This window comes from Euleptes europaea, chromosome 10 (genome assembly GCF_029931775.1).
Source record: "Euleptes europaea isolate rEulEur1 chromosome 10, rEulEur1.hap1, whole genome shotgun sequence".
Taxonomy (NCBI): Eukaryota; Metazoa; Chordata; class Lepidosauria; order Squamata; family Sphaerodactylidae; genus Euleptes; species Euleptes europaea.
Window position 1 is genome coordinate 52,162,309 of NC_079321.1, and position 14,833 is coordinate 52,177,141.

General features: G+C 40.4%; 1 protein-coding gene across 1 annotated transcript in view; it reads left to right on the forward strand.

Moving 5' to 3' along the window:
• The window catches only part of LOC130483428 (hormonally up-regulated neu tumor-associated kinase homolog A-like), a 104,655-nt gene that overhangs the window by 3,803 nt on the left and 86,019 nt on the right, over positions 1–14,833 (forward strand). Inside the window, exons 3-5 of the mRNA XM_056856187.1 lie at positions 4,421–4,476; positions 6,371–6,509; positions 12,583–12,710. Of these exons, the coding sequence (XP_056712165.1) occupies positions 4,421–4,476; positions 6,371–6,509; positions 12,583–12,710 (323 nt within the window). The remainder of the gene's footprint in view (positions 1–4,420; positions 4,477–6,370; positions 6,510–12,582; positions 12,711–14,833) is intronic.

Below are 14,833 nucleotides of genomic sequence, written 5' to 3' on the forward strand. Positions count from 1 at the left end.
GGGTTAGGTTTCGTACCAACTCCACTCTATTCTTCCTTTCAGACCAAAGTTGATCTCTTTAAATTATTTAGGAATATTAAGCTGCGAGACTTTTTTAACGATCAATCTCCCTCCACCAGAGTAGACCGACTCCCCTTTAGACGGAAATCTACATTTATTCCAAATACATCTAATCACCTGATTAGCAGTTTTCAATATCTTGTTACTAGGGACATAGAGAAGCTAGAGAACCAAAGATGGAAGACTCAGCCTAATATCTTGCCAGAACAACAGAAAATTATTGAAGCTCTTTCCAGTGACAGTTCGATCATGATCCGGCAAGCGGACAAAGGCGGAGCCATAGCTGTAAAGGATTTCTCTTTTTACAACGCAGAGAACCTCAGACAACTATCTGACCCCCCTTTTTTATAAAAGAGAAAAGAGGAATAATCAAAACATTAATGGACCGTGCAAGACGGATCTGTGAACCACAGTTTCTCAAGGAAGAAACTAACCATCTAAATCACGCACTGCTAGCAAACGGCTACTCCAAGAATGAAATCAGAAGGGCCATTGAACCAAACAAAAATCAGAAAACTCAAGAAAAACAGTCTCCCATAGGAAAGGTATTCTTGCCATTTATTAAAGGAGTCACTGATAGGATGGAGAAACTTTTGAAAAAACATAACCTACAAACAGTGTTTAAACCCACCAAGAAAATACAACAAATGCTACGATCAGCAAAAGACAAAAGAGACCCCCTCACCTCTGCAGGAGTATATCGTATACCTTGCAGCTGTGGAGAAGTTTACATCGGGACCACAAAACGCAGCATACAAACAAGGATAAAAGAACATGAAAGATACTGCAGACTTGGCCAACCTGAGAAATCAGCAGTGGCTGAACATGGACTGACACAAACAGGACACAGGGTCTTATTCCAAGACACTGAAAGACTGGACAATTCTACCAACTATTTTGTCAGATTGCACAGAGAAGCCATTGAAATTCATAAACATCAGCACAACTTTAACAGAAAAGAGGAGAGTTTAAGAATGAATAAGGCTTGGCTTCCTGCCCTGAAAAACCTCCAGACAAAGACAACATTCAACAATAGCCATACAGATTAGTTTTGGATTACACACATTAACAGATCACTTCAGGATACAATGGTTCCATATTAACATACCATACCCTCATTAGCACATTATCTTGATACTTACAGGACAATACTTTTGCAGGACAATACTCAGCTCAAACCCAACCCCTTTCTAACTATATATTACTCTTCCTACACCCTTGACACTGAGAGACACTGTCCTTCAGTGTTACTACTCTGAAGATGCCTGCCACAGTTGCTGGCGAAACGTCAGGAAAGAAAATTCCAAGACCACGGTTACACAGCCCGGATAACCTACAAGAACCAATTTCTGGTAATCCTGTTAAGAAAATCTCTAAAATTATAAGAACTGTTGTGGCTGAAGATCAATCCTTGGTTTATATAGATGACAACCTAGCCAATTTCTTAATTTTCCCTTTTCCAAAAACACCTCTTTTCTATACCCTTCCTAAGTTGCATAAGAATCCAACTAGTCCCCCTGGATGTCCCATCATTTCCTCTTGAGGAAGTCTAACTGAACCTCTTTCCCAGTTGCTTGATTTCAACCTACAGCCCTTTGTGAAGGATACTCCTTCTTTTTTTTTAGATTCTAGGGATCTCATCAAACAAGCAGAAGGATTTTGAGTTCCAGAGAATGCTATCCTAGCAACCTTGGACGTGACAGCCCTATACACGAATGTGCCATTAGACTCTGCACGTAATATTATAGCTGACCATCTTGATAAGCGACCTTGCCGTTCCCCCCGACTCATTTTTTGCTTGACATCACTGATATAGTGCTAGAAAATAACATATTTAGATATGGCTCTGATTTTTTTGTTCAGACCAAAGGAGTCGCAATTGGTGCTTTGTGCGCCCCAGCGATAGCCAATCTATATATGGTAGCATTTGAAAAACAATTTATTTTGGCTAACAATCAATTTCTTGATGACATTCTTTTGTATCAACGGTTCGTGGATGATCTTTTATTTTTATTTAAGTCTAATGAATCCTTTCTCAACTTTACAAAATGGCTCAACACTTGTGACGTTAATTTAAGTTTTACTGGGACTTCTAATGCCGAGAGCATTCACTTCTTAGATCTTGAACTTTTTGTTGACAGCAATAGAACCTTGGCATTTAAACCATATAAAAAACCAATGGCTAGGAACGCTGGCTTAAGATATGATTCTTGCCATCCTTTTCATTTAAAAAATAATATTCCTTTTAGCCAGCTTATACGCTTGAAAAGAAACTCTACCCATGCTCAAGATTATGAACAAGCAGCGAATGGTCTCCAAATGGATCTTACCAACAGGGGATATCCCATAGAAGTTATACATCAAGCCAAGCGCAAGGCAGATCTTAAAGACCATAGTTCAATGCTACAGACTAACAATGCCGATAGAGAGCACAATAGAATTTTTGGCTCTCTTACATTTAGCCGTCATTCAAGATCGATCCAACGTATCATCAATAAACATTGGCATGTTCTATCTAGCCTAGCTGGATGCTCTGAACCTCCGGTTTTTGGTTTAAAGAGAAATGTCTCTTTAAGGGACAAACTCATTCATTCTGAATTTTCTCCTAAATAACTACCCCCTCTGGTCAGATGGCGTTTCCCATGCGGTTCCTGTTCTTTTTGCTCTTTAAGTCTTCCTCTGAAGGAATTCAGTTCCACTACGTCTAATTTTAGGTTCAAGCTTAATCATTTTTCCAACTGCTCCATGAGCCAGATCGTTTATGGCATCACATGCAAATGCTCAAAACTTTATGTGGGTAGCACGCTTAGACCAGTAAAATTGGGCATAAGGGAACATAAATCAAGAATTAGGGCGAAAGTTCTTGACGCACCATTAACTTCCCATTTTATTAACAACAAACATAGTGAAAATGATTTACTTTTTTTGTAATATGGGTGTACAGGGGTAATTCTTTTGATCTTGATAATGTGCAAAAATCTTACTTAGGCAAGAAATGCGCTTTATCTACCTTTTCAAATCTTATTTTCCATTTGACTTAAATAATGAAATAGATTTATCCTGTTTTTTATAATCCTTCTTTATAATCCTTTTTTATAATTTTTTATAATTCTTTGAATCTGCTCTTTAAGAATTAAACAGCTGTTGACTATTAATCAACCAAATCAGCTTGACTTTCCAACTAAACCACATAAATTATCTACACCTGTCAGCATAGATCCAAGCATTTGACAGTGGAACAGCCTTGCTGGCGCAGAGTAAGATGGAACTTTAAATAATGATTTTTCCACCTTTAGGTATGTTATCTTGTCTTATTTTCATAGCTAAATGTTATTATTGTTACTTTTGGAATGAGACACACGTTTTGGGAAATAGAATGTTTATTATTGTTTTTAGGAGCTTTGTCTCTTTGCGTGAACGAACAGCTGATGAAGCTGCCCTGGTAGGCAGTGAAAACGTTTGGGACATCCGGACCGCGTTCCGTCCTTCTTCTTGTTCTTACACGCTTGTTCAACCTGAAGTGAAAGCAAAAGGAAAACGAAAATCACGGACATTGGCTATGATAGTTTTATAATTTATACTTACCTTGCAAGCATTGCTGCCTTGTAGAATTTTGTAGTGTCTCGTACAGCTACTTTGTGTCATCTTGTCCTGTTGTATTTTATATGTTGTATATAGCTTTAAGTTTCATTTTTGTCACTTTCATGTTGTTTAGCACTATTGCATTTATTCACTATTAAGAATATAAGCTTTCATAGAAAAATTTTCGAGCTTGGTATTATTTTTCCATACAACCTCCAGGTACTAGCTGGAGATCTCCTGCAATTACAACTGATCTCCAGGTGATAGAGATCAGTTCACCTGGAGAAACCCCATCCTCCTCAGGCTCCACCCCAAAAATCTCCAAGTATTTCCCAACCCGGAGCTGGAAACCCTAGTTCCATTAAAGCCTGGCACATTGTCAGTGGTTTAGTTTATGACAATATCTTTACTGCTGGGGAGGAGGTCCATTTGGACTTTCTGTTTCAAGCTGTAAAATGTCTCCCTTACCCACAGTACCATTTGCCTGTGTTTTTTTCTCCTGGTTTTATGTAGTCCACCTTTGCGTGAGCAGTAAATCGGGAAGCTGAATGTGACCCTTTGGGCCACCATACAAGGAAGATAGACTATGGCACATCACAACTTGTCAACATCTGTCATATTTTATTATTTCAAAACTAATTTATTTTCTTATTTATTTGCTTCTAATAATGCTCATTATGACAGATTCCAAAAAGCTGTAACTAAGAACTGCAGTGCAAACCTTTGGTTTTCAAGACAAATCTATCTTTATGGTGACTTTCTGTCTTGGTTTGTTTAGAGATCTGAAGATTGAAAATTTTCTTCTAGATGAAAACAATAACATCAAAATTGTTGGTAGGTGTATGCCATATGTAAACTGCTATAAAATTGGGGTGGGGGAATTGGTCAGCCTATAGTTTATTGTTTGACGATAACTGCATATGGTAACCAATGGCCAAATAAATAGCTATAGTGTAAGTAGCTGGGATGTATTTATATATGTATTTATTTATTTCATGTATACCCTGCCTTTCTCCCCAATGGGGACCCAAAGTGGCTTACATCATTCTCCTCATCTACATTTTATCCAAACAACAACTTTGTGAGGTACGTTAGGCTGAGAGAGTATGGCAGGCCCAAGTTCACCCAGTCAGCTTCCATGGCACAAGTGGGGATTCGAAACGGGGCTTTCCAGATACTAGTCCCACACTCTTAACCACTACACAACACTGTGTGTCATGGGTTCAATCTTCAGTTATTATGCCCATGCATTATTTTGCTGTTTTCATGAAGCATGTGATAAATGTGTGTTTTGTTTTACATGGGGAAAATCAAAATAAAGGAAGGAGAACTCCCCCCCCCCCAATATACTCTAGAAACGATCCCAGGTAAACCGATTAATTTCATGGATTTCCTCTTGGAAATTGAAATATTAATCCTAATTCCAGTTTGAGAGTATATCAAGTAATGACATCATTGCTGTGCGCCATAAAGGGGCAGCCAAAGACCCCGCTATGGCTTTCACACCATGAATGACACCCTTTCAACACTTCCTGACTTTTGTTACTCATCTCCTCTTATTCCCAGGATGATTTTCTACCATTCACTTTTCTACATGTTTGATTTAATTGCGGGGACTAGGCTCAAAGCCAAGAAAATATGTTTTTATTAATAAAAACTTTTCAGACAAACCCTGTGTACATTTATAGAAACTCCATATGTGTTATGTTAGCCTTTATGTTTCACAAATGTTGGACATGCTGGGAAAATGAAACCAACCGCTTAATTTCCTTTTTTTAAAATCCCATTCTGCTTATTCTTTGCTTCCTTCTCCTCTTTTTCATGTGTACACTTTACAAAAAAGACTGATTTTTATAACACATTACTGCCCCTCTTCCCCACCCCCAATATCCTTCGAACAGTGAAATGCTGACATAGGCTCATTTTTCAAGTGCCGTCACTGTTATGATCTGAGAAGGCCCTTTGCAAAAGGAGCTAGATGGTTAGCACCTCCAAGCTATTGTTCTGGCCTCCAAAATTTGGGCAGGCATTAAAGTGGCAGTTACTCTGGTGTCATGTTTTCAAAGCCTTCTCCTGAATCCTAGTGGCCCCAAGTAAAATGATGACTTCCCTGAAGATGGGCGGCGGGGGGGGGGGGGTGCTGTTAAGTTAGAATTTCGGAGTGGCTTTTTAACTGTGTTTCAATAAAAGCTGTTATTAAGTGATCACGGGAAAGTTTACCTGATGGGTAAAACCCCAAAGCTTTTTGAGAGCAGAGAACAATTCATAGATTATTGATAGGTGGGACCTGGAGATCTCCCAGAATTACAACTGATCTCCAGTCTACAAAGATCAGTTCCCGGGGAAAAAATGGCTGCTTTGGAGGGTGGACTCTACAGCATTATACCCCACTGAGGTCCCTCCTCTCCCCAGGCTCCACCCCCCAGATTTCAAGTACTTTCCCAACCTAGAGTTGGCAACCCTATTAAAAATGACCATGAGGCCCTGAGAATGAGCCCCAAAACCTGAGACCTGGCAACCTTATATGTGAACCAGATACACAGCACGTTCAAAATTATACCCCCGTGTGCATATATTCTTGACAACAGTTCTGTTTAGAAAGTTGTTTTCTGCAGCTAACTGTATAGTAGTGGTATGCTTCTAGTCCCCTTTATCCAAATTGTACAAATAAGGAAGTCCTACATAGAAATGCAAATGCTTGATTTTTATTCTCTCCCCCCCACCCCAGATTTTGGACTAAGCAACATAATGAAATTTGACGGCCTTTCTCAAGAACTGTTAAACACACAATGTGGTAGTCCAGCCTATGCAGCCCCAGAACTCCTGGCTCATAAAAAATATGGACCAAAGGTGGATGTCTGGTCTATGTAAGTAGACAATAAATAGCTCCTACAGCATTAAGGTGCATTATTCTTTCTTATATTTATACTGTTCCTCCGTTCAATAAACCTTTGAGATAAATTACTTTCATTCTCATTTAACATTTGGAAACTGCTGAAAGCCACCTTGCACGTCCATGTCTGAAGAGAGATTTGATGATGTGACTCAGACCTAAGGAACCATATAGGAAGCTTTCTCCGCTTCTCAGCTTGCCCCTCTTCTTGTAGCTCCACCATCTGAAAGGTGCTCCTGAAAACCTGAGGACCTTCCAGAGTGACCTTGAATACAATGCAAAGAGAAACTGTTAGAAGAGAAATGCGAAATCGTTTCAGCATGGATACAAGGTTCTCTGGATCCCAGCAGCAGGTCCTTTTAAAAAACAACAGAAGTGGCATCTCTATAGCTGTTTACAACCCAGGAGATTGTAGAGCATTCCCACTTGAGTATCCTGATCCATGGACCACTGCCACAGTACTGTACAATACAGAGTCTTTCTTTGCCAATGCATCAGAGGGACTGAAAATGAAACAAGAGGAACAACAATTTCAACATAAAATCTTTGATTAAAGAATTCCTGTATTTAAGAACCAGGGACAGAAAGGCTAGAAACACCTCAGTTTTTTTCCAAAGAGCTGAAAATGTGAAAGAGTTTGAATACACATTTTTTTTCTGCTTTTGCCCCTGGTCAAAAAGATTTTCCAGGTTATTGAAACACTACTTGTCCAACGATGGGATGTCCACACTTGCTTCTTTCATGCTGTCTTCAAAATATATTGGGCCAGAACTAATTTGATCAGAGATAATAGCAAGACAAAAGAGATGAACTTTGAGTTCCCTCTACCACAAGAGCAGACATATTAACTGCCTTGAACATATTCTGATGAAGACCTCGGGTCAAAACTAGGCGTTAATCCGGACCCCTGTTATATACCTTGGACTGTGAAATTTGTATGACCCCAACTTCATATTGTCAGTGCAATCAACAGGATACAATTCCGTGATGCACTTCAACAACAAGGCAGCCAAATGTGGCAACCTCGAAAGGATTACTTATGGACAATGACTCCAAAGACACTGGTTCTAAAAAAGAACGTTTAACTTTTGTATATAGTTCTATTTGTTCAGCTAACATCAATGTATATATTTATTCACTGTATTTGACTACTGCACATAGAATATAGCACTCTTTGCATGTATGATTTATGTGTTTTGTTGTCTTATCCTGCTGTGTTTTTAAGTTTGTAACTAACATTACAGCAGGCTGATTACTTATTTGCCATAACCTCCAGGTACTAGCTGGAGATCTCCCACTATTACAACTGATCTCCAGCCAATAGAGATCAGTTCCCCTGGAGGAAATGGCCGCTTTGGCAATTGGACTCTATGGCATTGAATTCCCTCCCCTCCCCAAACCCTGCCCTCCTCAGGCTCCGCCCCAAATACCTCCTTCTGGTGGCGAAGAGGGACCTGGCAACCCTATGCTAAGGGTCAAGGGCAAAGAGTTATGTGGCTCTTGGCCTTCAGTTCACACCAATGACTCACACCTCTGACCATACCCAGGCTTAAAGATTTGTGATAAGGAAGAGAAAACAAAGTCACCCCATATGACAGTCATTCGCTGCAATCAAGCTAGTAGGCTCTCCTCAACTTCTTCTGCAGCCAGCCTTTTCTGTCCTTAAATATTATATTTTCCCACAAGCTCTCAGAAAGAAGTATAATGTTTTGCAAGAAGATATACTGTACAAAAATTAGAGTACCTCAGAGCTGAACAAGCAGGTTTCTTGAATTCTTCACTGAGCATAAAAATAACAGCTTTCTAGCATCAACATAGCATCAAATAAATTTTAACCATATACATTAAATCATTTGCTGCTGGTGATCTGTGGGAGTGGTGGCTTTATGACAATCAATAGATCTTTTCATCACCTTCATGGTATGTGGAATTCTCAAAGCATGGAAATTCTGGGGCAGGAGAGAACTCTAACCTTAGAATGTGTATGAAAAATAACATACAAGCCATAATAATGAATGACAGATATGTTTAACATTTAATTGTGGCTGGGAACTGATGAAATGCCAAGCTTAAAAATGTATTGGCTGTAACCTGCAACAGTTCTTCCATCCCTCTAAAACTGGTGGCATTCTTGGAATAAAATGGGTATTTTGGCTGGTGGATGAAAGCTAACCACATTACATGTTTCCACAGCATCTTAAGATCTAAAGAGCAAAAATTATGCTTCAGATTCCCTATGAAAATCACAACAACATTATCTTTTATCCTGATTAATTTGCTAACAAAATATGATATTAGGGTAGGAAAACTCTTGGCCACATTCAGTTCCAGTAGCATTTTTTTTTTTTTTTTTTTTTTGCTGTCAAGTCACAGCTGACTTATGGCAACATAATTGGGTTTTCAAGGCAAGAGATGTTCAGAGGTGGCTTGCCATTGCCTGCCTCCTCATCATGCCCCTGGTATTCCTTGGAGGTCTCCCATCCAAATACTTGCCAGAGTCAAGGCTGAGAGAGTGTGACTGGCCCAAGGTCACCCAGCACCCACTACACCACTCTGTCTCTCAGCATGCAATTAACATCGCATATAATTAGCATTGCTGGAAAGGGATGCACAACTCTATCTGCAAACCCATACAGTTCAATAAGACCGTATAAGTACTACAATGTGAATGTGTCTCTGGATCTATGTCCACATTCGCTCCATGTATGGAAGATTGAATCTTCACATAGCTTATACTCACTGAACTGAGGCTTTTTGTACTTTAATGAAAATGCAAGCCTGTTACCCTAGGGCAGTACTTTTAGGATTTTATGCACCATCCTTGAATATGCCACAAAAGCATCTCTAAGAACATAACATTCCCACAATGGTCATTTTCAATGTCAGTAATACAATAGTAATAGTGCAATAGTACTCTGGAGAGCCACTGCCAGTCTAAGTAGACAGTACTGACCTGATAAACCACAGGTCTGATTCAATGTAAGGCAGCATCATGTGTTCATGTATATAGGGGAACTATGCCTCCCACAAGGTTATACAAAATTGCACATGCATGAAATAAAATCAGTAATTCAGATTTAAACTAATACCAAACAGTAAGACTTTTTATATATAGTGCTTATTTGGTTTGCAGGCTGACAAATTGGTTTGCTCACTGTTTATTTCTATGGCTGGCTGGCCAAGTGGCATGCAATGACAACAGGTCTGTGGGAAAGGGGGAAAGTAGGATACCCATTGGGCTGAGAATGTGTATGTGTGGAACACTGCCAAATATACTGTACTGTTGAATACAGGAAAAGTAACCAAACAAAAAGGTCTAAACTGTTCATGCACAGCCAAACTATTCAATGAAAAATTGGCTCCTGGTTCACAACTGGCAAATGGACTGAACCAGCAGGTGTTTGAGCATATCTAACAGCTGTGCGGTATTCACCATTTACAAATAAGTCTATTCTGATGTGTATTCCCACACAGCCGTAGAACAGCAAGGAGCCATGTAAATGAAGCAAAAGTGTTTAAAATTGTGTGTGAGGGGAGGGGAATTAAGGAAATAAAAGGTCCCAGAGATAACATGGGCACTGCTATAAAAAAATACTATCCTTTTGAAGAACAACATGTCTAGATGTGTACTGTAGGATTTCTAGAGTAGAAAAACATAGAGCCTCCATAGCTGAAAACAAACAAACCCAACAACTTGAAAAGTAAATCTAAATGCTCAAAAGGTTGGGGAGACATGAGTCAGGGATATGTGCCACCAAAGACTATGTCACAATATATTATAACTTCGAAACAAGGGTGCTTCCCATTTGTCCAGTGAAGAAATGTCTTTAATGAATGTTTCTGGTCCATCTTTCTGGGGAATTTTTGATGTATATAGAGATTTAGTATCTATAGTAGCCAAAATTATATTTCTTGGGAGACTTTCAATGGATTGTACTTTCCTCAGGAAGTCAGTGGTGTCACATAAATAACTGGGGGGTGCTGTTGACATCCCTATAGTGATAGTGCCAGTGCCCACTGAAATGGGATATCCTAGGTTGCCAGGTGTTGGAGGAGAGTGTTATGGACACCATGGACTGCCAAAAAAAAATCAGGGGGTTATAGATCAAATCAAGCCTGAACTGACCCTAGAAGCTAAAATGACTAAACTGAGGCTATCGTATTTTAGTCACATTATGAGAAGGCAAGACTGAAACAGACAGTCGTGCTAGGAAAAGTTGAGGGCAGCAGGAAAAGAGGAAGACCCAACAAGAGATGGGTTGACTCAATAAAGGAAGCCACAGCCATCAATTTGCAAGATCTGAGAAAGGCTGTCAAAGATAGGACAATTTGGAGGACTTTGATTCATAGGGTCGCCATGAGTCGAAAGCGACTTGATGGCACTTAACACACACAGGTTGCCAGGCTTGTGTATTTTGGGGAGCAGATAGAAACTGTCTAGTCTACACAAGGTTCCTGGGATGTGTCCATAGATATCTGTTCCTGTAGATGTATGGGTAATCATAATCCTGTCGAAGGCTTTCACGGTCAGAGTTCATTGGTTCTTGTAGGTTATCCGGGCTGTGTAACCGTGGTCTTGGAATTTTCTTTCCTGACGTTTCGCCAGCAACTGTGGCAGGCATCTTCAGAGTAGTAACACTGTCCTTCAGTGTTACTACTCTGAAGATGCCTGCCACAGTTGCTGGCGAAACGTCAGGAAAGAAAATTCCAAGACCACGGTTACACAGCCCGGATAACCTACAAGAACCAATCATAATCCTGTTTAGCTGTTTCAGGCATTCATTTGTGGGGTCTGAGGATAGGTTTTTTTGTGTAAAATGTGGTATTGGAGAGTTGTCTCTAAACCTCCTGTATACAGTCCAACTTCTCCATGATGACTCCTCCTCCTTTGTCACCTTCCTTGATAAAGATGTCAGGATTATTTAGGGGGAGCATTGTGATCAATGGGAGTGGAGCATGTAGAGGGGGATCCATGTAGAGTCCTTATTTCTGTATAATTGGGTGGCTTGAAATTGATGGTTCATGCACTATTCATTGGTGACATGAGGAAATGATGATGGCTGTTGGACAGTGGTTTGTTGACTGGTACGTTGAGAAAATGATGTCTGTCCATCTGTACACTGTCCAGTAGTGAAGTGGAAGAACTCCTGCAGATGCATACAGTTGAAATAGGCCTCCAGATCACCACAGAACTATATTCTGTACAGATTTGATAGGGCAGAAGTTCATGAAAGAACAAGTTCTGCCATGCGGACTATGTGATATGAGAGACTGACAATATGGCTGACCGAGTTCAGAGTGTTGTTGTTGGGGCCCACTGCAGCATGCGGGAAGTTAGAAAGGTTATTTTTGTAGTCTTCTATAGAGAGGTAAATAATACGGTGTAGATGGCTTGCCTTTTAATAAAAATCTTGCCATTTGTAAAATTGTGTGCAGGCTTGCTACTTTATAGAAAAGTGCAGTTCAGAGAGTTTTCCTTGATCTTCTTTTCATATTACAAGACGCTGACCAGAGAATTCAGCGGTTTTCTGAAGAGTGGGTGGCATAATCTCTCAACATCAATCATAACTGTACTGTAGCTGATTCTTCAATCTCATTCCCTTAAGTATAATATCCATTAGATAGCTGTATTTATCCTCCACACTGCAGATAACAGAAAGGTGGCGATGAGGGAGTTGTTACAAAGAGAGGCCAGTTTAAAACTGCTGTGGGACCATCACTTCCAGTCCCCTAGGTATAATATCTAGTTGGGTATAATTACCAATCCACTCACAGTGGGTAACATCCACACCCATCTACGATTGTGTGAATTCATTATTGTGTTTTTGACTTAGCATATTTCTCTCCTTTTATGGTGAATGAGGAGCAAACCCATTTTGTCTCTAAAGGGTGGATATTATAGCTTATACATAGTATTAATGATTGCCCGCTGTAGGAAATAGCTATCAGTTTGATGGATGTTTGTGATTTTCATCATGATCATGGTATGAGACCACTGTACTGTACTGTATTCAGAGCCATAACATATCATCTGTTTTTCCTGACAGAGGAGTTAGCATGTTTGCCATGTTAACTGGCACGCTGCCCTTCACTGTGGAACCATTCAACATCAAACAACTTCATCTGAAGATGGTTAATGGTGAAATTAATCCCATGCCACCTGATATTTCCGCAGGTAACCTATTCCAGGTGTTACATTGTATCCATGGTGTATAATCCAGCCAAAGTTCAGCGCTTTAAAGCCCTCTTGAGAGCCGATGTGGTGTAGTAGTTGGCTGCTAATCTGAGATCAGAGACACCCAGGTTCATATATCTACTGTGCTATGGAGCTCGCTGTGTGATTCTAGACCAATCATTCTCCATTAGTTTAACCTACCTCACAGGGTTGTTCTAACATGGAGAACTGGAGAATGATATATTCCCCCCCTCCTTGAGCTCATTAGGAGAAGAGTGGGATAACCCCTAATAATAAACATTTCATTGGGAAAGATTAGGTACCTCTTTCACAGAAATCAACAGGACTTAAATGTGCTGAATGTTGGCTGGATTGTACCAATGAAGTTTCATGTCCATAGAAAATTCAGCACTATAACTTTCTCACTTTTTCTGATAACCATTATCATGGGATAGTAGCGGTGTCTTTTCACAACAGAAACCAATTGTCCATGCTTTCAGACTTTTTTTTTTTTTTTTTAAATAATGACTTCTGTTTGCTGCAAGAAACCCCTGGGTGTCATCACCAATGCTACTGGATGACCCTGCCGCTGCAAACACTCCCATGGCAAATGGAATCAGAGTTTCCAAGCATTCAGATGACCGTTGGCGGCTGCTGGAAAATGGCAGTATTTCGTTCAACAAGTAGAACTATTACTTTATGCTTTACAGTGGATAGAAATGATGGTAGTGACATGCACATTTATTTGGATACTGCCCATAACGTCACTGCAAAATGATCCCTTGCCCCTCCGTTTTTAATCACCTGCCAGTGTTGAATTTCTTTTCCACTATCCTTTTTGTTTCCTCCCCGTGAAGAGCTGCATGCACATCCCTGCCAGTGCTCAAGCACATGCCTACCACAATTGTTTTTAAATTTTTCTGAAATTGTAATTGCCAGTGTATCTTTTTAATTGTTTGAAACTGATGAATTGACTCTTTTTATGCCCCTGCTAGTTAATATTGCCACGGTTTGGTTGTTTATTGCTTCAGTAGCTTTGTATAATCCCCATGACACATGAAACAAGCCCTTTTCAGATGTTATGTCCAGATATGTGTAGTCACCACATAGTCTTTAAAGTGACATGTTTGTTTTGCATATGCATGTAGCTTGACTACGTTCAAATTGACCACTACATTTCACAGGGTTCGGTTCTCACATAGCAAATTGTTATGTGCATACAAAACATACATGCCACCCAGGTTCATACAACATGGCAACCATGCATATTGGGAACACTGCAGATAGTCCATCTTGTCTACTCGGATTGGTAGTGGCTCTCCGGGGAATCAGGTAGAGATCTTTCATATCACCTGCCACCTGATCCTTTTAACTGGAGGTGGTAGGATCTGTGGCTGGGACTTTCTGCATGCAAAGCAGATGCTCTTTCACAGACTCCCACTGCAAAGCAAAGAAATCTGCACTTGGAAAAAGCTAGAGTCTGCCTGGAAAGACTGTTTCAGCCCATTCCTGAAAATGCGGCATGCAGAGTCGGCAGGGAAGAGGTGCAGTGGCGCCTCTTCCTAAGCCAAATTGCGCATGCCGCAAAACAAAACAAAACAAAAGCCGCTTCGTGGCTTTTTTTTGTTTTACCGGGGCCTTTCGCTCCATAGGGAACAGCGGCAAGGGCCGAAACAGGATAGGAAGCCACCGACCTGGCGGCTCCTCCCCCGGAATGCCCCCCTGCGCTAAACCAGCCTCTCTAAACCATAGCCTGCGCCACAGAGGAGCTGGGCAGGCGGAGGGGGGAGGTGCGGGCCCGCGGCGTTCTACTGCCGGCGGGACTGGCCTCAACGCCAGCGTAACTGCATTTAAACACGTGATTACATGCACTTACGCTGGTGGTGAGGTCACGCCGCCTCTTAAGAAGTTTCGGCCCAATTTTCAGGAATGGGCTGTTAAACAGACAGAGTATAAAATCACACTCAGTTTGATCTTACAATTAAATATATATAGAGAAAAACTCTTGTTGCTACACTTTAAAAAACTGGATGATTTTATAACTATTGTGTTTGCCATTGTACAGGGACTTTAAATTAGATGTCTGTTAACAGTTGTTTACACCACAGGCATTCTCTGCTGCA